Raw genomic sequence first — 23,862 nt, forward strand, 5'->3', positions numbered from 1 at the left:
ATAAAAAGAAATCAGAAGAAACTAAAAGGAGTTTCTGGTTTCATGGTAGCCTGCTGGATAACTCCTTCCAGTTGGTGGGAAAGGGAGCAATCAGGAATTTGGAGATCAAGATGCCAGAGAGGCAGTGAAGGGGCAGCATCCCCCCATTCCCACCTGCACCACAGAGCCAGGGAGGTGAGTGAGCAGCTGGTGAGGAGCTCAGAAGATTTCAGCCTCTCTGGTGGGGGTGGCTAAAGGGCAAGGAAGGAGAGAGCTGTGGGCACTGTGTCCTCAAGCACATCAAGCCCATTGCAACACAAAATTACCTTCACCAAGGGTTTTTAAGAAGACAAATAATGAAGCAGATGCTAACATTTTGTTATCAAAGTTAGTTCTGCTTTAAAAATAAGTTAAACCTCCCAGAAGAATTCAGGTCTTACTGCAAAATGTTATTTTCTCTTCTAAATCAGTTAGACAGAAAGTTCTAATCTAGCTTTGTTTCAGCATCAGGCATATAAAATCTTTAAGGTGCTTTCAACAACTCTAAGCTCAGGCTAGATGGGAACATCAACAGTTTTGAAAGAGATCTATGGAAACTAATGGAATTTTTAACCATAAAGGAGAGAACCAAACAAAACTTCCTTAATGCTGAAAGCCAGAAATTGCAACTCCTAGGTTTGCTAGATGCTTTTGCTTAAACACCTTCCCTTTAGAGGCATTTCTTCCAAGTTCTAATCCCTGTACTGGAAGATATAGAGAAAATACCTGTGAGCACAAGTGAAACATTCATCAGAGCCTGAGAGAGAGAGAGAGAGAGAGAGAGAGAGAGATTCTTCTCACCTTCAGTGTCTCATTAAATTCTGGGTTGGTGCTGTTACTTTTAATTTTGGTCTTGCGCTTACTCTGGCGGGACTTGTCAGGCAGAAGGTAGGCTTTGACATAGCTGCAGAGCAAGGAGCAGAGGGTTAGCCAGGAGTATAAAATGACCAGTTTGAGCAAAGGGCTGACAGAAGGTAGGCTTTGACATAGCTGCAGAGCAAGGAGCAGAGGGTTAGCCAGGAGTATAAAATGACCACCTTGAGCAAAGGGCTGGCATTGCTGCATCAGCAACACATATGAGGAAATTATTTTTTGCAGTATGAAGAGTGTAAACAGATCACAGAGAATATGCAAAACGTGGAGAGGTATGGCCCTTACCTCCAAACATTAAGTTAGATAAGACCAGAATAACAAAAGGCAGAGCTAAATTAATTTATTTATTCTCAGAAATGCAACAAGCTTTCCTAATAATTTGCCTTTTGTCATATATGATTACCAACTCGTCATATATGATTACCAACATATGACAAAATATATACTAAAAATAAAAGCTAATTAAAAAATTTGTAATTTATATACCACAGATCAACCATGATTAGAGATATTAATTGTTACTTTCTGGTGAGAGAGTTTACATATTATACTGCAAACTATGATGAGAAACTTAGAAAACAGCTGGGGGTGCTCAGCCTGGAGAAAAGGAGACTCAGGGGTGACCTTATCACTCTCTAAACTCCCCTGAAAGGTGCCTGTGCTCAGGTGGGGTTGGTCTCTTTCTCCAGGCAGCACTGACAGAACCAGAGGGCACAGCCTTAAGCTGTGCCAAGGGAAATATAGGCTAGATATTAGGAAAAAGTTTTTTACAGCAAGAGTGATAAAGATCTGGAATGGTTTGCCCAGAGAGGCAATGGAGTCACCATCCATGGATGTGTTTAAAAACAGACTGGATGTGGCACTGGGTGCCAGGGTTTAGTTGAGCTGTTGGGGCTGGGTTGGACTCGATAATCTTGAAGGTCTCTTCCAACCCAGTGATTCTGTGAATTCTGTGAAAACATGGTACTTCCAATGTGAGTATATGGGCAAAAATACAAAGTTATTTCCATTTATCCTCACCTCCAGAACATCACTCCTCTCATATACTTCAGTTTTGTTTATGGAAGTAAAAGAAACTTGATGCTGCCTGCCTATTCCTTCATACTTTTTTCCCTTTTAGTATCAAACAGGTTGATAATTTAAGTAATCTTACTGTTTCCCAGAACAGGTGCATGTTTCCTTAAGAAGCACACATAAAATGCCCTTCCCACAGGGAGCCCAAACCCAACCATCACCAAAATGCTGCTTGAACCAACTGCATCCTGTGAATTCCCAGGCTTGAGTCCCAAAGCCTGGGTCCAGGCAGGGCGGGATGTGCAGGGGACACCCCAGCAGAGCTGAAGGAAACTCTCAGTGCTTACGGGTCTGTCCTTTGCTTCCTCTCATCTGCAATGGCCAGGTTCCTGCAGCTCCTCACCAGGATATTGAGGGCCCCTGTTTTGTAGATGTAGCTGATATTGAGGAGGATCTCCCCGCTGACCTTCACGTTGCCATAGTCGCCAGTCTCACTGTAAACACTCACCATGCTGTTGATGCTGGTCTGGAGGGGAACAGAAAAAGGGCTCAGAGGCTGAAACACTCTACTCTTCCCCAACATCTGGGGTTTTTTATTTTTAATTTAATTTTAATTATAATTTTTTTTCTGTCTTTTTTTTTTCCCATAAAGCTACATCCTTGCAATATCATCACGCTCTTTCGGACTTGCTATGGAAACAGATATATCAGAGAACAGAATTGCCATGATTTGATGTGAAGGGAATAAGAACTGTAGTTAATAGTAGTTTAAATGTCTAGGCAGATGTTTCTCCATGCAAGACTTAAACCTATTTATAAACATGACTGAATCTAAATTACCACCTCGTAATTAATATATGGACTGAAGAGCAGACAGGCTACATAAATTGTAAGCTCATGTAAGTTCCAAGCAGAAAAAAAAAATTTAAAAGTCACTTCTCTGGCTCAGCTGGTCACCTCATTTTTACTGAGTCTTATGAGACAACTGCTGACAGAGCCCTTAGAAAAACTTACAAGGATACTTCCCATAATGGAGATAGTATAAAACCACATTTATTTAAAGTGGCACCTGTCTCTCATTAACAATTTTAAAAGAAGAAGCAAAATTCAACCCCTACCTCATTTCTGCATATTTTGTAAAGTCAAAAATTTTTATCAATAACACCACATTTTTTTCTGCTACAGCATAATGTATCATCCCTCAATCCCTCTTTCTTCACACTCATAAAATGCAGAGTACTGCTATGAGTATTCCCTCTTCCAAAAGTTTACATTTAGGGAAGAAATTAATATTTTTTAAAGAAAACTGGAGAAATATGCACACTGCCAGAACCAAAAGCATTTGAGAAATCTGGAGTGCATTTCCTTTTGAGCCATTGAATAAAATTGCTCCAAAACATGTATAACCACCTACATTTTGACACACAGGAACCTTGCAAGACACCCAGGTACAGTCTTCAACAAAAAGGGAGAAAGGAGAGAGAAACCTTAAGAGAAGAAAACTTAAAAGTAAGCTAGAGCAAAGGATTCAGGAGAACTCACAGTGTCACCATCTGCTTCAGGAACATTTAAATATGTCCATTTTCTGTCAGAACCTTCTGGGGAGTTCTTTAAGGAAGGCAGTGCAAAAGATCAAGAGAAAAGAGCATTAGATTGATGTAGTAAGAAAGAGTAAGTGCAGTGAGACATCTTTATCTACATAGAAAGGTAAAGGATGTTTTTATTGCAAAGCCATAGTGAGAAAGCAAGAAAAAGGTATCACCAAATGAGAGAATTCAATACTGAAGGATGCATGGTTGAAAGTCATTACATAGAAATGTAATTACTGTATCATCTCTGTATCAAAATAAAAAAAAAAGTTATGTTTTAGAACAGTAGCCCAGCAGGTTTGGATTCATAATGGAGTACATTGGATTTGTTCTCATTTACATGTACATGTCACTCCTCCCTGAAGCCAGGCAAAATCTAAGAATTCCTCTGTTTGCAGCATCAGTGCCTTTGCAAGAAAGGGCACTTTCTCTGTGAAATTCATTAGACCAAATGACAATTGCACTAAAACATTGAAACATGTCACTCTCTGGGAAAAAAATTATGGTAATTCAATACTGGGGGACACATTTTCCCTTGTCTGGTTGGCAGAGCAGGATCTCACCAACTGTGTCCTGATCCATCTCCTTCCCTGCCAGCTGCAGGGGAGGGCACAGTCCAGGGAAAGGAAAGTCCAGCCACACAGAAAGAATTGGTTTGTGACAAAATCCAGCTCTCCAAGCACCCTGCCCAAGGCCCCTGCAGCACAGGAGGCTCAAGGGATAAACAGTTCTGTGTCAGTGTGGTAAACAACAACAGACAGGAAAAAATGTTATTTACATAAGCAATTATTACCCATAAATTTAATTTTATTCCCCATGTAGGAAAAATGAACAGCAAAAAAAAAAAAAAAAAGATGGGTTTGATATATTTATGCTGGCTGGCTTTATCCTTAATTAAGAAAAAAAATAAAGAAAAATGCTCGTCCTTTTAATACTTTTTATAATTGTATGAAATTCCATTAACTGGACTGGTTAAAATTAGTGGAGAATAATCAACACATACCAACCAATGTGATGTATTTCCTCCAACTTCTAACATGCCTTGAGCTAAATTCCAGTCTTTACCATTTATACATTTCCACCTCTAAAATACATGAAAATATCCTTTTATACTGTTAGGGAACTTAACCACTCCAGTATGTGCTAAAAATGCCTAAATTATCCCTGCAACAATTTGTATGCCCACTTCAGAAAAAAACCAAAAAACCCAAAAAACTGAGGTTATACCAATACAAGGAGGTGGAGGAATTGTTTTCTACTCCAAACACTTCTCTCTATAATCTAAATACTTTTTTCCTCAATCTTTATGTAAGCAGGCAGTAAGGGATAAATGGCTGGGGTAAAAAATAAGCCATGATAGAAGGTCTGAAACAAACAGATGGCACCTGACCCTTGAATTCATGCAAACACAATTTCTGAATTGCTTGCCAAACATGAAGAAAATTATACAAATTTAGTAAGACTTGATAAACTTCACCTTTTGATCCCCATTCCCAGACTCTGTTCTGTAGAATTTACACTGGAGATTGCATACACTAAATGTAAAATCCCTAAGAAAAATACTCATATTTCTGTTTAGTAAGTAGCAAACAACATTTGAAGGACACAGAGTCTCATTTTGATACCTCACTAAGAATTATATTTGTTTTGCATCATATCTTATTGCTGCAGTAAAGCACTGGAACATTTTAGTCTCACTGATGTGGTGGGTCTTGACAGCACCACATAAATATGTGGAGGATGAAGGATGAAGAGAAAACTAAATTTTTAAATTTCTAAAACACTTCATGCAATAGCATTGGGAAAACACAAAATAAAAGACTGACACTGAGATACAGTTTCTCTTCAATATCACTTTCCATTTCCACTCATTCATGTTGCAAGTAGATTTCAAGTGTCTTTTATCCCTTGTGATATTTCTTTCACTTCCTCAAATATTCATTGTAAGACTAGCCATACTTACTTCAAATTCAAGAAAAAAAAGAAACAAAAAGAGGAAAAGGGAAAGAAAGGAAAGGGAAAGAAAGGAAAGGGAAAGGAAAGGGACAGGGAAAGGGACAGGGAAGGGAAGGGAAGGGAAGGGAAGGGAAGGGAAGGGAAGGGAAGGGAAGGGAAGGGAAGGGAAGGGAAGGGAAGGGAAGGGAAGGGAAGGGAAGGGAAGGGAAGGGAAGGGAAGGGAAGGGAAGGGAAGGGAAGGGAAGGGAAGGGAAGGGAAGGGAAGGGAAGGGAAGGGAAGGGAAGGGAAGGGAAGGGAAGGGAAGGGAAGGGAAGGAAAGGAAAGGAAAGGAAAGGAAAGGAAAGGAAAGGAAAGGAAAGGAAAGGAAAGGAAAGGAAAGGAAAGGAAAGGAAAGGAAAGGAAAGGAAAGGAAAGGAAAGGAAAGGAAAGGAAAGGAAAGGAAAGGAAAGGAAAGGAAAGGAAAGGAAAGGAAAGGACATACAATTATGTGTCTACTGTTCATTAATAAGATTATTTCAATGTGACTTAATAGTTAACAGTCATTTGACAGATAGCACAGGATAAAAAATATACTATGCAAGAAGGCTCAAAGGCTTAAAACAAAGTGAAGGTAAAAATATGATGGGAAAATGTTAGCAACACAGTTAAGGGGAATAAAGAAATGAACCTGCAAATAGCCCTTCTCTTGCAGGGAGAAGCAGCTGGTCATTCACAACTTTGCCATTAACATTACATGCAGTGACATTGAAAAACATGTCATGGTGAGTAAAGAGAAACAGGAGCATTGAGATGTGAGATTATCTCAAACCTACAGCCCTGGAAAATCTGCACTTTGCTTAAGAGAAAGGTCAGAGGGAAATCTACAGCAAAGGACAGAACTCAGCACATGGACAGAGTGCTGCCTGAAGCACAGAGGGAAGGATCTCTAAATGCAGTTCCTTAATTAGAGAAAACACTTAAGCCCCTGCAGCCCTCCTATCAATATTCAGAGGAAATGAAAATAATCCTGTCTGTAAAATCCCTGGGACCAGCAGGCACTGGAGGCTGTGAGTCACTGCCAGCCTGGCTAAGTGGGTGCCATTAGCCCAGAGTGCACAGGCTACAGGTGCTCAGATGTGGTGTGTCTGCTTCTGTGAACAGCAAAAATCAGGGGGAAAAATGGTCTGACACAGCCAGATCTAAGACATCAAAATGCTCTGTGATGTTAATATTCTCAGCCCTTTCTCCTCCCTGTGTAAACCAAGCTTAAGTTCAGCCAACTCCATTTCTTTGGGATCAAGAGCTTCACTGGGATTCCCTTGGCCTTGCTTGCACAGAGACTGATGGGGGTGCAATCTAGAAAGGACAGTTCTTTGGTTATTGTCAAAGACAATAATTTTCTCCTCTCTTTTAGTATTCAGACTCATCTTTCTTCATCCTCTTCAGCACTCACACACTCTACATAGAGTTTATTGCAGCTTTGTGCAGTCCAGAGCTATTCTTAGACACATAAAGCCATAAAGAAGAGTGGCCAGAGAGGACTCTCTGAAGATATTATCAGTTGCCCACAGATCCCAAAAATGAGGTACACAGCAGATGGTAATAAACTAGACATGCCAAAGGCTGCTTTTGTTATCTATTTTCTTTCCCAGTGATTAACAGACTGCATAATCAACAGCAGAACCTTCTTGTACCAATTTTGTTGCTACCATCAGGTGCAGCTACCCCTTTACTGTCACCAACCTAACCCCCAAGCACCCCTCCCCTGCAGTAAAGGGAAATACTTTCCAGATGGGGGTGGCATAGGAATCATGCCATGAAGAATGAGAGAAACTGAGCTGGGGGATGGACAATGATTCCATGGAAGTGGGATGTGTGCAAACACAGACAAACGTAATTTAAGATCAAGTGCTCCTCTGCAAAGCTGAGCAGTCACACACTGCAAACACCTTTGGGTTGCCTTCTCCATATGTAAATTTGATGATAACCCCAGCATATGAGCAAGTCTGCTAATGAGTATGCAAAATAGTTTTCTCTTTCCATGCCCTGCAGAGAGCATTTTAGCTTTAAGCATTAACAATATAATAGAAAGTCTATCTGAATGTCAAAAGATGTTTCTCAAGTGTAGAATGAAAGATGAATGTGATAAGTGATATGAAATATATTCCTTTCTGGAGGAAATATGGTCTTTTGTGGAAAGACAATGCATGTTTTCTACCCAAGATCTTACTGTTGATAATCCACTTGTCATATGTTCATGCTTTCTTGGATAACAAGAGGCCACTATGTCATCAATATCTTCTTCAGTTTCATCCAGATAGCCCTAAATGACAAACAGGCACTTTAGTTGTTGTGTTCTGCACTGTATTTGGTCAATCTCTGTCGCTTAATTTTGGTTCACAGGTTTTCCACTTTAGGAAAATGGAGCTGGGTGCACTCAAATTCCTGTAAAGGAATTTTGGTTCACATTTTCCACATCTTTGCACAGAAACAGAGCATAAGGGGAAGAGACAGCTGTGGTTTCAGGATTCAGTTGTTGAAGAACTGAAGATCCTCACACATACACTTCATGTCTTATATAAAGCCAGTTGATAAGCATTTTAAAAAGTAAATACATTTCTGTATTGTATTAATAATTAAAAGGTGGGAAATCAGTAATTGAACAGCTTCATATAGGTGCTGGAGTTTTAATAAGCAAGACCAAAGTTTAGCATCTTTAACCTATATGCAGAAAAAAAATCATCATTTAAACACAGCAATGAAGTAAAATCTAAACCAAATCTTTAGATGTGATTGATGGTCCTAATGGGACTCTTAACTTTTACTTAAAATAACAGGAAAAAATGCCAGCAGACAATTATAATCCTATTAGGCATAGCTTGGAAATCTCAGTGTTTCCCTAAGCCTTATGGCAGGCATATTTTGAAAGACTTTGTTAATTTTAATGGAAGTCAGATTTTCAAGTTCCTTATATCTGCTCACCTTTTGACCCACCTCATTCTCTATTGCTTAGTTGCTCTCACTCTTTGAAGCTAACCAGAGAAATACTGGATTCAAATTCAGGAGTCTCAAAGACTTCTGTGCTAATCAGCAAAAACAGAGCAGGCAGAAATGCTGCTGGAGAATTGAATTCACAGTTTACATAAAAAAACTTGCAGCACATTTGCCATATTTTACATGAACCTCGCTGTTACATCTCTTCTCCTTTGCTCCAGTGACTGAACTGATATGAAAGCACCTAAAAGTGATTTTCTATTGCTGCTTTCCAATTGTTACTGGATATCTAATATTGAGCAGAGGGAAATCAGAACAAGCTATCACCAAAATTTTCATACTGAAGAAAACAGTTTCATGTTCCTACCATGAGCTTGCTCTGCTGCTCTCTTTTCTTTCTAATCTGTTGAAGGCACTGTTAGTATCCCACAGAGGGGAAAAAAAAAAGGAAATAAGGAAATGATAGATACCTTAAACTAAATGAAAGGAAAAACCCTAGGAGACCTGGGCACAACAGAGAAAACTATTTCAGGGAGACAGACAGCTGAATCATTCAAAAGAAAAATCTCCCAGAAACCTGAAATAAAACAAACAAAAAACCAAAAAAACCCCAACAAACTACTCCACCCATAATTTCTACTCCCCTCATTGAAATTAGATGTCAGGTGATGTAGTCTAGTTTTAAATTTGGAACAAGAATATAATTTTCTTACTTGCCTATGGAGCAAGAAGAAGAAATTCTATACATGAAAAACTCTTTCCTTTACACTGTTGTATGCATACCAGTGAACTTGAAAATAAAAAATGCTATATTTTTACTGCAAAATAATTAAACAGGGTCGGGGGGAAAGTAAGGCAACATTTTCAGATTGGGGTGTTTCAGGTCTAGACATTCCTACTCTAACATTGCTTCATGGAGTCCTAACAAGTGCTGAATACCAATTTCTGCCTGCAAGCAGAAATCTGAAACTTAAAAAGAACAATTTACTTTAATATTTAACTAACTCCCTAATTTATTTTGCACCAAAACGATTTCATTTCTCAGGAGTTGTTACAGAATTGCAACTATGTAATTGGTTGCTGTTATTAGCTTATTAAAGTTGGAGCCAGTGGGACATTAATCTCATGGTCTCCAGTGGGGGCTATAAATGCACATCATCCAATTACTCCTAAAAAAGCAGCTGAGCATGCAATGAAAACTCCTTGGTCAGGAATTCAACTCACACCTGTCTAGAAATGTGCTCACATTTGAACACAGCACTGGATTTAGCTGGTTCCCTGTGCTCCTTGATAAATCTGTACCACACCATGTGGGTTTTGGGGCTTGTCCCTTTTCATTATCAAAAGCAACACTAAGATAGAGAAGCAAAATATTCATTCAATTTTCCACCTGTTTTCTCTGTATGGGTAATGGGTTTCCCTGACAAAGGTGGGAGCAAAGTAGCTAAAATCTTTTCCCATCCTTTCAGCTGATAAATTCCAGCAATCTGCATGTGCTATTGACTTGTGTCATCTCCCATAGTGCTGCTGTCAGCTCCCATCACCCAGGAGCAAGAGACTGAAGGACCTCAGCTGGAAGAAAAGGAGGTGTAACTCCAGGTTTTTCTGGCTGCAGGAGCTGTTGTTACCATCATCAGATACCATTCTTCTTATCTCTTACATCAAATAAACTAAATTCCAGCAGAAATACAGCTTTTATCTCAAACCACTGCTTCCATAATGAACATGAAGACTCTGAAGGACTCCTGTGAGACAAACTACCTTAAGTGAATGTGGTAACACAAAAGCTGATGAATGCAATCAATTCGTTTCATAAGGCAGAGAAAGTGAGGATATGGGTAAAATCAGAGATCTGTGACTCCTTTTATGAATGAATTTTAAAGGGGAATTAGCACCAGACTCCAGAGCAGCTAAATCAAGGTTATGCCACAAGAGAGGTCTCCTATGCTAGCAAAGAAGCTACAGAGTGGCAGAGATGCAATCTGAAATTTCATTCAGAGTCAGCAAGAAAGAAATACAAAAAACCCCTCTGATTAACAAGGGAAAATTTAAACAGGGAACAGAAATCTCTCTGGATTTGTCATCTCTGGCAGCTGCCTCAGAGAAATATCTAAGTTGTAACAGTCAATTAGAGCACAGAACAGATATAAAGAAATATAAAATCTGCATTTTTTTTATTTTATACCTTTCGTCTGCATTATTTTCCAGCTTCCTAATAAAGAGCACATCCTTTTTCTTTATTACAATTTTAAAATAAACCACTTGTTTCTGAAGTTTTTCTTCCACCAACACCTGACACACAGGAAGGTCTTTTGTTAATTCCTCAAAGATTAACCCAAAGCAATGCTGCAGGTACATTCTCTGGCTGCTACTAATCCAAGAAAAGGTGGAAATCCCAACACATGGTTTTCCACCAAGACTCAAATTTCAACACCACAGGAAGGGGAGACATCTGCCATGGCCAGTGCTCTTCTGGAAAGAGCAGATGGAAGTGTGGGACTATGACAACAGGCAAAATGCATCAGCTACCAACAGATGTTTGGGAACTTTAGAATAAACTGTGATTAGATGAAGAATTATTTAAATAATTCCCCCCCCCTCCATGCATAATTAATAATGGATGTTCTTTTATAGCATTGATGCACATCTGCAGATTGCCTGTCTTGGATATGTGCATAAGAGGAGATGGAAGTTGTGAATCACTTCAGGAAAAGCAGTCCATAGAATACATAAAAAATGGCATGGAGATGTATTGAAGAATCAACAGGAAGATGAGGCAAGCAACATTACCAGAAGAGAAAGTTGGGTCTTCCTGCTAAAAATACAGATAAGTGGGAAACCAAAGCAGACAGAGATTAAAGCCTTTAAACTATGAACTTTCTCAGCATCAAAATTAAAACTTATGCAAATATGAATTAACAGAATTTTGGAGCATGTGCAATTTAGTGCCTGGAATTTATTTTCAAGCTAGGTTTCTTTCATCTGTGAACTCAAACACCCAGCAAATTAACAACAAATTGGAACCATGACTATTCATTGAAATCACTCAACAGCAAACATACTCAGAAGATGACACTATTAAAAAACTCATTAAATATCCCTGGAAGAATGTCCTGCCTTACCCACATTTTACATAGATACACACACAGTCCTGATTTCATTGGTCCAACAAACAGAATTTCCACCAGATGAACATTTCCATATTTATAACTCACCAGTTCCTGATCTAAGGCACTAGGTACAGATTTGCTTCTTATGCTCAGGGTATCCTCATTTCCTTCACAGAAAGATTCACTCAAATCTATCTCAGATCTGCTACGGTCTGGGAAACAAAAACAATTTAAATGTTGGCTATAGTTTGTACAGCAATATTCCATTTCATCTTTCATACAAGTATTGTCCCAATCCCAATGTTTTTTTAATGAAAAAAATTAAAACAATATTTTAATTATCTGTCAAATCTATGGCAATTGAACATCACTATGAAAAATTAAGAAAGAAATATGCTTTCTGATGCTGCTCAGCATTCTGAGCAATAATTTTACCCTGTACTATTTATTTATCTACTCTGATTGTCTTCTGTGGATGATACCATGGATCATCAAGATTTTGACTTTCTCTAGTAGGCCTGCTAGCCTGGAATGTTGCAAAACTCACTGTCCAAGTGTTCACAGTGATTGCCACATCTACCACCACCACCACTAAAATCTCCCCAGCATCTGCATCAGAACCAAGCACCTGGGGATACAAAGGGATGTAGAAAGTATTTCTGTCATTAGCAGTGTTCCTGATGCAGAAATTAGGAGGAAATAGTTTCAAGAGCTCCAGCAGTTTCTCTCAGTCCTCTCTATAGCATAAGACAGAAAATCTCTCTCCAAGGCCTCTTAGTCCTCCCCATAGAAGTCTTTTGTGTGACTGTTTCAATGTATTTAGAAAGAGAAGAGGGGGAAGAAAGTACTTTTAGATCCTGCAGGTTGGAATCTGAAAGGTTTTTAACTGTTCATCTCCTTCCAGCTCTACAGCTTATGTGGCAGGAAAAATCACTGTCCTGAGCTTAATGTCCTTTGAGTTTTGCCAAATGCAGAGTCTGAGGCCTGTTCCCAAGTTTCCTGTACTTTTGCTCAGCATCCATCTGCTTTGGTAACAGGAGGTCAGTTCTTATGTACCAGGAAAGCTTCTATTTTGTAAGGTAGCAGGAACAGGGGAATTTTTGCTTCCTAAATAAGGAGCCATCTGTAACATCTCTGCCTGGAGTTGCACTGAACGATATTCTCAGGAAAACTCTGACACTTTTAAGCTGAAATGTCTGAGGTAAAGAGCATTGCCTCCTTGGATTAGCTCTGTGGGATGCACCTCTGGGTTTCTGCTTTGGGCTAAATCCAGCTACAACAGAGTGAGTCCTGCTGTGTTTCAGAGAGCAGCCTACAAACCCAAACCCACCCCATCAGCCCAGCAGGAAGCTGACTGAGTGCCTGGGGGAAGCAGAAGAGTGCAGGATGCTCCTGCCTCCCATTTCAGAGAGGAAAAAGAGGATTTCCATCCACTACTGCAAAGTGGCTGTGACAGCACCTTCCTGTGTGAGCCCTTTCTACCTACCAGCCTCCAATGAAATGGGGGAAATTACAGATGGATTGACTCGTTCAGAGCATCACATAGAAAAATGAACAGACAGGAAGTCTGTGAGGGGCTGGTTCTTTGACCACACATTGTTTCCCAAATTTGCTTCTGGGCAAAGTGGGTGTGAAATGTAATGACAGCAGCAGAGTAATATTATATACAGGTAGTATTTCATACAGAGAATGACTGAACAACATGCAGTTGTGAATGAAATCTTGTAAGAACTCTAAAAGAATGTGATTTACCTAACAATGATGTTGTACCAATGTTTCTGGGGTAAGGATTCCTATTTTTAATGTAAAACTTGTGAAGGGGTATGAACTTGATTAGTAAAAGGGAAGTGTTTTCAGAATGAACAAGTTTATGAAACTAACATTTGGTCTTTCAACATGTTTTAAGAAGGAAAGGAGCAGAGTCACAAGAATGGGCATAATCCTGTGATAATAAAGGCTGCCAGAAAAAAGAAAAATACTTAATACTTGCCTGATGACAAAGATATCCTAGAAACTGCAATGGAAGGTGTTCCAGATGGTTTCCTGCAGTGCTTCTTTACTAAATCTTCAGGTACACTTTCACTTGCTGGAATAATCATGTCATTTTCCAAGCCTGTGTCCTGCCCAAGAGGAAAAATGCACAAGCCATAAATACAAAATCTAAGTTTATTCACTATTAGTTTATAAAAAGCAAAATTTCTATTAGATTCCAGAACCCCAAAGCTCCTTTAACATCCAGTCTATTACTGAATATATTTAGATTTCAGTCTAATCTGCTTTGCTTAGCACTGATGATGCATAAAATTAGCACAAAGATGCAATTCTTGCTTACATTCTGAATTTGCAGCTGAAAAATCAGAGTAAAATATCAGGGACAAGAAACGCTCAAATCTATTAGAAGCTCACTCAGCTCATGAATCAGAAAAGAAAGAAAAGAAAGAAAAGAAAAGACAAAACCTATGGGTTTTGTACTAGCACAATGATTTTAGCCAGGGCAAAACCAAATACACTTGAACTAATTAAATTATGCCAGTATAACCCCTTAAATAAAGCCAATATCCTTGATATCATCATGACCTCTTGCCTACCTGTAAAAGAAAAGCTAATAACATAACTCCATCTAAATTAAATGGATTTTTCAAACAAACCTAATGTACTTGAAAACAAGTCAGTCTATGTGCCAATAAGAATATAAATAAAACAACTATTAAATAAAAATAAAATAAATAAAATAAAACAAACATTCATTTGTTTACTGCTCTCAAAACTGTTCTTCATATACATTAACTTATTTTTTTATCAGACAACATATTAGACCATGTATCTGGAAGTTAGAAAGAAAATTGATGTGTTCAACAGTGCTCTAAGCACTCTTCTACCTTTTTCCCAAACTTTAATGGTAAATACCCCACAAGAGGCCTAAGAGCATATGAGAGGAATTGCTCTGCTAACGTGTTTATCACACATTTTGTGTTATGGAATAATTTTTGCAGAGCCCCGTGTCCAAATCCAGGAAAAAACTAAAATCAGTTTGGCCTGATTTTCTACAAGTGCTGGACTTGCAAAATTCCCCTTAGCAGTCAGTAGGGGAATGCCAGATTGTGCATGCTTGAAAGTCACATCCTTATTTTACGGCACTTACTCAAGGCTCCAAAGTGCCAAAAATGCTTATTCCCATCCCTTGTGACTCCCAGTTCAGAATCTGTAACTCATTATCTAATGTTGGACATCCACAGCAATTTTTAGGCAAAAGAGAAACGCCTGCCAAACCAAAAACTGCATCACTGATAAGAGCACGAGGAGCTCTGCTCTGGCAGGGATCTCCACAGCAAAACTGAGGCAGAAATCAGACTTTCCCTATCAGGGTCATTCTTATGGATGCAGGGTCGATCCTGAGCCAGAGGAATAAGGTGCAATGACTCCATGATTTCAGAAGGGTGAACAATTGCTTTATTAAGCCACACTACATTATTCTACATGCTATACTATACTAAAACTATACTAATGTATTAAAGAAAAACCCGTGACCCTTTCAGACAGTCATGACACAGCTTTGACCTAATTGGTCAATCAGTCCAAACAACCACCAGCAGAGTCCAATTAACAAATCCCTTTTGGTAAACAATCTCCATAACACATTCCACATGTGCCAAACAACAGGCACAGCAAATAATGATAAGAATTGTTTTCTCTTCTCTCTCTGAGCTTTCTCACTGCTTTCCCCAGGAGCATCCTGGCAGGGGGAATGATGTATCTCTCTGTTCAAGGAGCATGTGAATAGCACACACCCTTGCTGTGCTGCAAATCAGGCTCCCAGGGCAGACCCAGCCCAGTGTCCCCGTTTGGTGCCCCGAGCCCAGCGCCGCCCTTACCCCACTGCAATCCGCGGTCATGCTGCGCTTGGGAGAGCGTGCCAGGGAAGCCTTGGCAGTGCTGCCTCTGCCCCTTGCATGTCCTGCAGCAGCCCCTGCACTGCTGCTGCCCAGGGAGAGCGTGCTGCCTCTGCAGGGGAGACAGAGGAGGGAAGGGTTATTGCTCTGAGCAAAGCCAGGCAGCTCATTTAGCAAACCACGGCAAGGAAAGTGCTGTGCTAACTTTGTGAGAGTAACACAGCCCTGATGGGCTGGGGCATCACCTGGAAAGAAAAAGCACAGGCAAAGATGAATTATAATTGCTTTACACCAAAAGTCATACAAGTATTGTCAGTGCTTCTAGCAGAACTGCAGATGCTTCAAATGGGCAGCTCTTGTCCAGGCTGCAGGAGCTGTTTTTGTCCCTGTTCAATCCATGCTGCATCACATCCAGCAGGAGGAGAGATGACTCCTGCAGCCATTCCTACCAGGCTGTTCCACTGGTGTAAAGGGAAACTGCAGTAACATGGCACCTCTGGGCACTTCTACAGCCAATTTAATGCCAGCACTATCTCCAGAAACTCTAAAACTCTAAAATCCTTGTGTATCTGTCTCTATCTGTCTATCTATCTATCTATCTATCTATCTATCTATCTATCTATCTATCTATCTATCCATCCATCCATCCATCCATCCATCCATCTATCCATCTATCTCCAGGAAAACACCCACTTATTCACAGTCATGTTTCTACGTAGTTTTTTTGGTGATGTGTTTTTTTTTTTTGTGTTCAGTTATGACTCTAGACCCAAACCAGCTGACTCTTTCAACCAATGTAGAAATTTAGGAAGGTTGGACAGGTCTTCTTGGAGATTTCACATTAGTAAAAGTGGCAAAAAATCATCTGTGACCAGCACACCAGACTCCAGTTTCTGTCTAACATCACAACAGGTGAAAATTTTTGCATGGAACATTTTCTGTTAGAAAATACTGGTAAACCCATGTGAACACTGAGGGTAAGAAAGGGTAATCTGTTGCACTTTTTAAACCTTTTTAAACAGCAAAAATTATTTTAAAATGTGTCCTTAGTTCTTATATCAGTCTGCTATTAGAGAGAGATTTGACACATTTTATACATGTTAAGTAGACAATAGAAAAACAGTGTGGTGACTGTGCCAGGCTTCTTCTCATGGTAGAGAAGACCTGAGTGCAGTGGGGTGGAGTGCCTGTGTGAATGAGCCTTAAATTCCCATACTATTTCTCCTATGAGTATCCTGACCTGATGCAGCCTCCTAGTTCATTCAGCAGCAAAAATATTTACAGCATTCAGCAGTAAACATTTTTGCTGGAGAAAAAATAAACCAGGAGAAGAGGTGAATTCATGGCCTGGGTTTTCCTGTTCCCAGCTCAATACATCTTCTCTTAAACAGAAACATTAAAAAAGAAAATTCTCTCTTGGTTTCCCTGCTGGTAGGTGAAATACTACCAATTTTGATGAAGTTGCTCTGGGCTTTGGCACAGGACACCAATTTCACTAAGTGAGAATGAGATGGCAAGTAGAGAAGAAGTTGTGATAATGACTCAGTACCCCTTAATTTAACAAGTCTTGCACTCTGGCTCTGAGAAACAGCTAGAAAATGATTATTTATGTGAAAGTGAAGCAAGGCAATCAAACATAAAAGCTGTCTTTGTAGACTACTTCACTCCTAAATCTGTACAGAGAGTTTATCAGGTGCTGAATTCCACCACCCCAACAAAATTATTTTGCTTCATTTATAGTTAACTGCATGATAACTTTCTTGTAGTCTGGCACACAAAAAGAGCTGCACAGACCTCTCATAAGCATCCCTTTGTCCTTATCCTGGTAAACTCTCAGAGGAAGCTACTAATATTGCAAAACTTCAGTATTAATCAGCACAGACACCAGATTCCTGAGGTTTTGTTTCCTAGATCATTCACTCATCTCTATTCTATTCAATGAAAATGCAGAAAATGAGCAAAAATTTTACTTGTGGTCTCATAGAAGTCAGGCATGAGTCTGCTCTATAGAAGGCCTAATAAGCTTAGTGAAAAAAATAGTGACCTGGAATGATTAATGAAAACTAGCTAAAAGCTGGATTGGCTGGTAGGTACTGCAGCATCCAGTGGAAAAAACAAATCAAATTATCAACTGTCAAGAAGATTGTCACCATCAGCTTTAGACATATTGCAGAACATCTAGAAATTGGGATTTGAATTTTAGGTAACAGAGAAACAGGTTCTTCCTTGTACAAGAAAGTTTATCTACGTGCATACTAAACTCCATGATGTTCCTTTTACCTGTTATCCTTTGTTTCTGCATATCTCTTTGGAAACACAAGTTTAGAGACAGGAAACTGCTATTAGAACTTGCAGAAATTGTTATTGTTTTGTTAATCCAAATTGTACAATTGCTAGGTTTGTGCACCTGAACAAAAAATGTGGGTCTACATCCAGTATGGCTGTCTAACTGAACAAGGAAATAGTGAGCTGGTTTTTGGCTTTATTTTGAAGGTAGGACATGCCAGAAATGTTGCTCTTGGAATTTTATAATGCCATCAGAGGCACTAGCAGAGATCTCTTAAGCCCAGAAGAATGATAAAATATCTGGGACAATAGTCATGGACAGAGAAGAGCAAACAGCCTTTGAAGAAGAAAACATAAATTACAATCAATTAACATTTCATTAGTAAAGAAAACCAAGGAGCCTCAGTTCTGTAACATGAACACAACTCATCCACTAAAATCCAGAAAACAAAACCAACATGCTGACATCGGTCACCAGCTGAACACAAGGAGAGTAAGATACGATGAGTGGAGATAATGTTTTGGTTTGTTGGGTGTTGTTTGGTGCTTTTTGTTTGCTTTATGAACATAAACTGTGTTTCTCAGACAGCACCCAAGAAGACAGAGCAGCCCAGGGCACTGCCCCCGCCCCAGGCCGGTCCCAGCAGGGGCTGTCTCGGCTCTGCTCACCTCTCAGGGCCCGCAGCCGATTTGCCTCCACGCAGACCTGGGCTTTCAGCCTCTGAGCCTGTGCTCCTTTCACCTTCATCCTTCCCATAGGTGATTTCTCCTTTGGTCACTGCCCTGATAACCCTCCTGTTGAAAACAGGGAATAAAAGATTTTCAAAGTTGGGATGCGCACAGTCCGGTAATTTAATCTAACCTATGGACAGCTCTGGATATAAAGGTCAACAGAGCACCAAGTCTGGCTATGAAACTGGTTGCTGGGGGAAAAATATTGTATTTACTACAAACTGCATTTTAAGACATCAAAACACTGAAACATTCCTTCTATTCAAGCTTAGAACCAGAACTGCCTCTTGTGAAAATTAATCTTTTTTTTTTTTTGGGGGCGGGGTCATTTATAGTTAGCAAAGTATTTTTGACTAAGTGTGTCTAGAAAATTATGCTATATGTATTTTCTCATTAGATATTTCTAGAATTATATGCATCAGATGCCCTAAACATGCCATTCCTAAAAAACATAAATCACCCCCTTATCCTGCAAAACATGGCCTAATAGGACAGAAATGAATGAAATTAAATTTTGCAAAGTAATAGTATTCCTCATGACCTTACAAACCACGATAGACTGATAAGTTATCCCATCACACTGTCAGTAGCAGCTGGCCCCAAAAGAGCCTTGCTAAAACAAATCCACTCATGAGATACACTAGTGTGGAACCTGAGGGAGGAAGAAGCAAGCAAGGAAGAGGAACAATAGTGAAATATTTCTAAAAGAGGCCACCAAATACACTAGGAAAAGCAAGCCAAATTTTTGTAGGATTAAGTTTCTGTTGTGGGGAATGCCACAACCGAAAACATTTCTCTCCACAAAAAGAAACAGCAGCACTAAAATAAATAACAATTATAAAAACAATTGTTTCTTGTAAGGGACTATGACTAATTAGTTTGCTTAAAGGATTTAAATGAAAGGAGAATTAGAAAAGTAAACTTTAATGCCATCTTACTATAGCTAGCACTTAGCATGACTCAGAGCAAAATCTAGGTATATTATAGAGGATTCCTTAGGCTGGTTCTTTTTTTCACTGTAGTTTAAGAGGCCAGAGGCATTCTGATGCTCTTTTTCGCTATATTAAAGAGAGATAAATCACTGGTGTTAATTTCTGGAGTCTCTGGAGCAGGTTATTCCATACTCATCTCTCCTTAGAAGCAAAAAACCTGTGGAAAGCATCCACCTGCCCTATCTTTAGGATCCCTGATAAAAATGTGTTCTTCCTTTCAACAGAAACAAAGTTTTCCAAATACCATTGAGGCTCCAGCCATAATATGAATTTCCATTCAGGTTTTCTTCCCACTCACCCAATAGCCTCCAGCTGGATCCAGACACCACCTGTGCAACCACACAGCCAATGCAGCTGCCTGTGTCCCCTGAGAGTGAATGCCCCTCAAAGGGCACAGCCAAACTGGGGTGAAACCCTGCAGGATGAGCAGCAGCAGCTCTGTTTATTCACTGTAACACACAACACTCTTAGGCTGTACTTGCTCAGCTGGAAGCTCCAAGGAAAGCCTGGGAGCCAAACTGGCCAGTATACATAAAAAACAGGTCCTGCAAATAGCAGTTTTTGCATTTGCTTCTCTGGCAAGCCTGCCTTTAAGGACTCTCTGTTACCTCTGAGTAGAAACAAGAAAAATCCAAAAGTAAAATTGACTTTTTTTCTGCTACATTTATAGCTGAAGGATAATTGTTGATGCATTTCCCAGGAAACAGCAATTTAATTACAGTAAGTATGCCTTTAAATGAAGGCAGTTTCTAATCCTGGGGAGTTTGAGGCTGATGTGAAAGATTAGAAAAACTCAAAAGAAAATCTATCCAACCATTTACAGCTGGTTTTAGATTTATCAGTTTTCAATAAAAACCCAAAACGCAGAAACCAAAACAAAAACCAAGAACAACAACAAAACAAAAGGATTTACCCAATCTTTCTAGGTCTGCTAAAGACAGATTTGTGCCCATTTGTGGAGCAGACTGGTACATCTGGCTTTTCTTCTTTCTCTTGGGGTTGATTTTTGAATGTCCTTTCATCATCTGTATTGGAAACTGTGTCTGCAGTGGAGGGAGAAGGAAAATAAAAGGTGAACTTCTGCACAAATTACACAGCACGTCAAACAACTGACAAAAACAGATAATGAAAAAGCCTTGGGGGATCTTTGTAATAAAAAAAAACTTTGGCTTGAGATGTTCCTCATTATCCACTCTTGAACTACATTTCCAGATTTATCAGTGACAATATTTAATAACCAAAGGACCTAAAATTTAATTTTGAAATGTACAGTATCTTCTGTGTTGAATGAAAGAATGTTTTCATAATTAAAATGTTTGTTCATCTAGGAGCAAGGTATGGGAAAATGGCTTAAATAGATTTTTCAATATATCTATCAAGTATTAAATAATGAAATACCCAATCTCACTAGTGACATAATATCAAGAACTTACACACTTGCCAGCTTTACAGTTTCTGAAGGGAAAAAGGTCTATATTTTGCAAGGAGCAAGTTTGCACCATGAATTTTTTCCAGTGGCAGTAAACCAGTCCCTCCCCTTATAACCTAGGGGATAAAACTGGGCATAAATTCTGCATCTGAAACAGATTACCCAACAGCTTCTGTGTTCAGAGTGAAGGAGTTAAGTGAGTACAAACCATCAGCATTCAGGAAAAACTCCAATTTCTTACACCAGTGGTCCTGTGGTACCCTGCAAGGTACCAGAGCAGCTCACACACCCCGGTCTGGGCTTGGCCAAGACAGACAGACAGACAATTTACTGTACCTAAAAGTGCAGGTGCAGCTTGTTTGAGATACCTGGGCAAAAGGAAAATCTGAATACCAGGCAGCCTGGATATAGCCCATGATCCAACAGACAACACAGGAGCTCAAATTCACCTTCCTTCTTCAGAGTTGAAAAAGAAAATTTGAGTGATTTTTACGCACCACTGTCACAAATAAGAGAGCCAAAGGCAAAAAAATGACCAGGCTGAGATCTCTCCATACAGCCAGACTTCCTAGCAGGAACTGAGAACAAACTTTCTCAGTTTGGACAGTGACTTTTTGGACAGTGAGTTTCCACCTTTTTGGACAGTGAGTTTTTCAGCAGCTCCCTATCTCCACAGAGATACTTCTTTCTTTATATAGGCCTTACCTTTCCTGAATGTTAGTAATTCATAAATCACTCTATAGGCACAAATAAAAAATCAAGATTAAAATACTGATTATACTTCAGTCAGGAATAAAATACAAGTCAAACACTCAAGAAACAAGTTTTTGACCGTGTAAAGCACAAGTAAATCTCCCTCTCGAGGTGCCTACCTGGGAATTTGTGAAGGATTGACTGTCTGACAACATCAGTTCCAAGATTTGATTGTTTGAAGCGCTTTGCTCTCTCTTCAAAAAACCATTCCCCTGTCACTATCCGTAGCTCTCTGTAAGAGGAAAATGAGAAAAGCCAGAGACACAAACACATTAACAAACTTGGCCAACCAAAGCTACTGCAGTTCATCAATCAGCTGCCACATTCACAAATTCTGGACAACATTTGCACAGTTTAAAATAAAGTGTAAAGAGATTGATTGTAGAGCTTGGAATAATAGGACTCTTAGCAGAAAAATATCACCTTACTTTGTGAATGGAAAGGAATTTTTAGTAGATGGAAGTTTACTTGGCAAAAAAGTGTTCCAACCACGTTTACAAGATCTCTGTAAATACACAGACCATTCTGTCATCCTAGTCTTTTGTGAACAACTCAATGTCACAGTTTCCAATATCTCCAAAATGACAAGAGACATGGAAACAGCAACACTGGATTGAGGGAGAAACTCCCCCACCAAAGCTCCAGCCAGATGAGTCAGCAGTTCATGGACCCTACGTGGTTATAGAGAGGTTGCTGCAAGTCCATATCTATTTTTCATTTCTAGTTTTATATGCTGACCCTATCTGCAGTTTCTTCACATGGCAATGCTGCTATGAATTAGTTGTGTGCCAGTAGCTCAGAGCAATGAAAGTTTGTCTTTGCTGCTGTTCTGGATAATGCTCCTCTTTCTGTTTTCAAATTCTTTTACCTATGCTAGCAATTAAGAAAACCTGTACTGGCATTGCTGGGTTTTTTGCTGGGTAAGTTTTCATGCTGGTTGTTTGCCTTTTCCTGAATTAGTTTCATTATGGCACAGCATCACCATTTCCACTGCCTCACTACACACAATTGATGGTTAAAAGCTACTAATCATGAATACTCTAATAAAAAACAAATAAACAAACTAATAACCCCCAAACATTAAAAACTGATTTAGCTCCAGACTAAATCAGTTCCTGCTTCCTGTTCAATAAGAAAACTTTCAAACCTCTACTGGAAAAGAAATCATCCAGTCCCTTGGGCATGAAAATTACTACAGATGGATTTAGAGCACTGATCAATATCTTCACTATTAAGTTATTTCTGAGTCATGCCTGAATGCAGTCTTACTTGAGAAAATACTAAAAATTACAGAATAACATCCTGACACTGCTGAAAAGACAAATATTATCAGTTTGCCCTAACCTGTTAATGAATCATGCATCTTTCATGACTCACTAAAAAAAAAAAAAAAATTAGAAAAATCAAAATCCCAAATACATGTCCAGAAGCATAGAAATAGATTATTGCCTTATCTTGTTGTTGCAGACTCCTGGTGAAAAACCCTCCATAATTCATCATCACGATCACTCAGTCATTGTGAAAGGTATTAAATAAAATCTTTATGCTTCAGCTGGGAATTTTTAAATTACTTCTGTTGGTTCCAAACACTGAAAAGGATTCACTTCATTAGAAACTATGCCTGGCCTGCTGGTGTAAAAAAATGTTTTTTCTCAGAATGTGTATTTTCACAATTCTCTAACAGCACTTACTTCTCTGTGCAGTTATTTTATTGCAAGACTTATGGCATGTTTAATGTTTTGTATCAAACCATAAACCTTCCAGACCTTTCACTACACCATCAAATTCCATTGCAATGTGAATGACATATCACATTGCAGTATCATCTATACAATAAATTCAGTTTTTTCCTCAGTTACTCCCAAGTTTGACCATAAAACTCCACAAGTGCTGCTTTCCCCTTGGATGGAGATTTCACCCATCCCTGATATCTTACCAGAAATACTCAACTTGGTCAAGGTCAGACAGAACACTGCCCACATCCTTATCCAGAGAAGCATCTTCACCCTTCTCCAAGCCCTGACACCCCGAAGGAGCTGTGACCTTCCCCCAGGGCTCCAGCAGAATTGGAGGCTGCTGCATCCAAAGCTCCAGGTTTTACAGCCAAACCCTGCAATTCCTCACACAGCCCTGGCAGTGACACCCACCTGGGTTGCTGTGGTTCATGGAGGGGCAGCTCTTTGCCACAGAGCCCCTGGAGAGCCATCCCCTCCATTTTCTGGCCAGATGTGAACACTGATGAGGGA

General features: G+C 39.4%; 1 protein-coding gene across 6 annotated transcripts in view; it reads right to left on the reverse strand.

Annotated features, from left to right (window-relative positions):
- SYTL5 (synaptotagmin like 5) overlaps window positions 1–23,862 on the reverse strand; it is an 88,254-nt gene that overhangs the window by 10,250 nt on the left and 54,142 nt on the right. For 3 of the 6 annotated variants that reach the window (XM_077171808.1, XM_077171815.1, XM_077171803.1), the window contains exons 4-13: window positions 21,736–21,848; window positions 20,348–20,477; window positions 18,380–18,505; window positions 15,407–15,536; window positions 13,525–13,654; window positions 11,640–11,746; window positions 7,649–7,753; window positions 3,448–3,513; window positions 2,253–2,431; window positions 820–922 (exon numbers count right to left, since the gene is read on the reverse strand). In XM_077171808.1, coding sequence (XP_077027923.1) covers window positions 820–922; window positions 2,253–2,431; window positions 3,448–3,513; window positions 7,649–7,753; window positions 11,640–11,746; window positions 13,525–13,654; window positions 15,407–15,536; window positions 18,380–18,505; window positions 20,348–20,477; window positions 21,736–21,848 — 1,189 coding nt within the window. The remainder of the gene's footprint in view (window positions 1–819; window positions 923–2,252; window positions 2,432–3,447; window positions 3,514–7,648; window positions 7,754–11,639; window positions 11,747–13,524; window positions 13,655–15,406; window positions 15,537–18,379; window positions 18,506–20,347; window positions 20,478–21,735; window positions 21,849–23,862) is intronic. The other 3 variants (XM_077171819.1, XM_077171821.1, XM_077171826.1) reach the window with 3 other exon arrangements.

The sequence above is a fragment of the Agelaius phoeniceus genome, chromosome 2 (assembly GCF_051311805.1).
Source record: "Agelaius phoeniceus isolate bAgePho1 chromosome 2, bAgePho1.hap1, whole genome shotgun sequence".
Classification (NCBI taxonomy): domain Eukaryota; kingdom Metazoa; phylum Chordata; class Aves; order Passeriformes; family Icteridae; genus Agelaius; species Agelaius phoeniceus.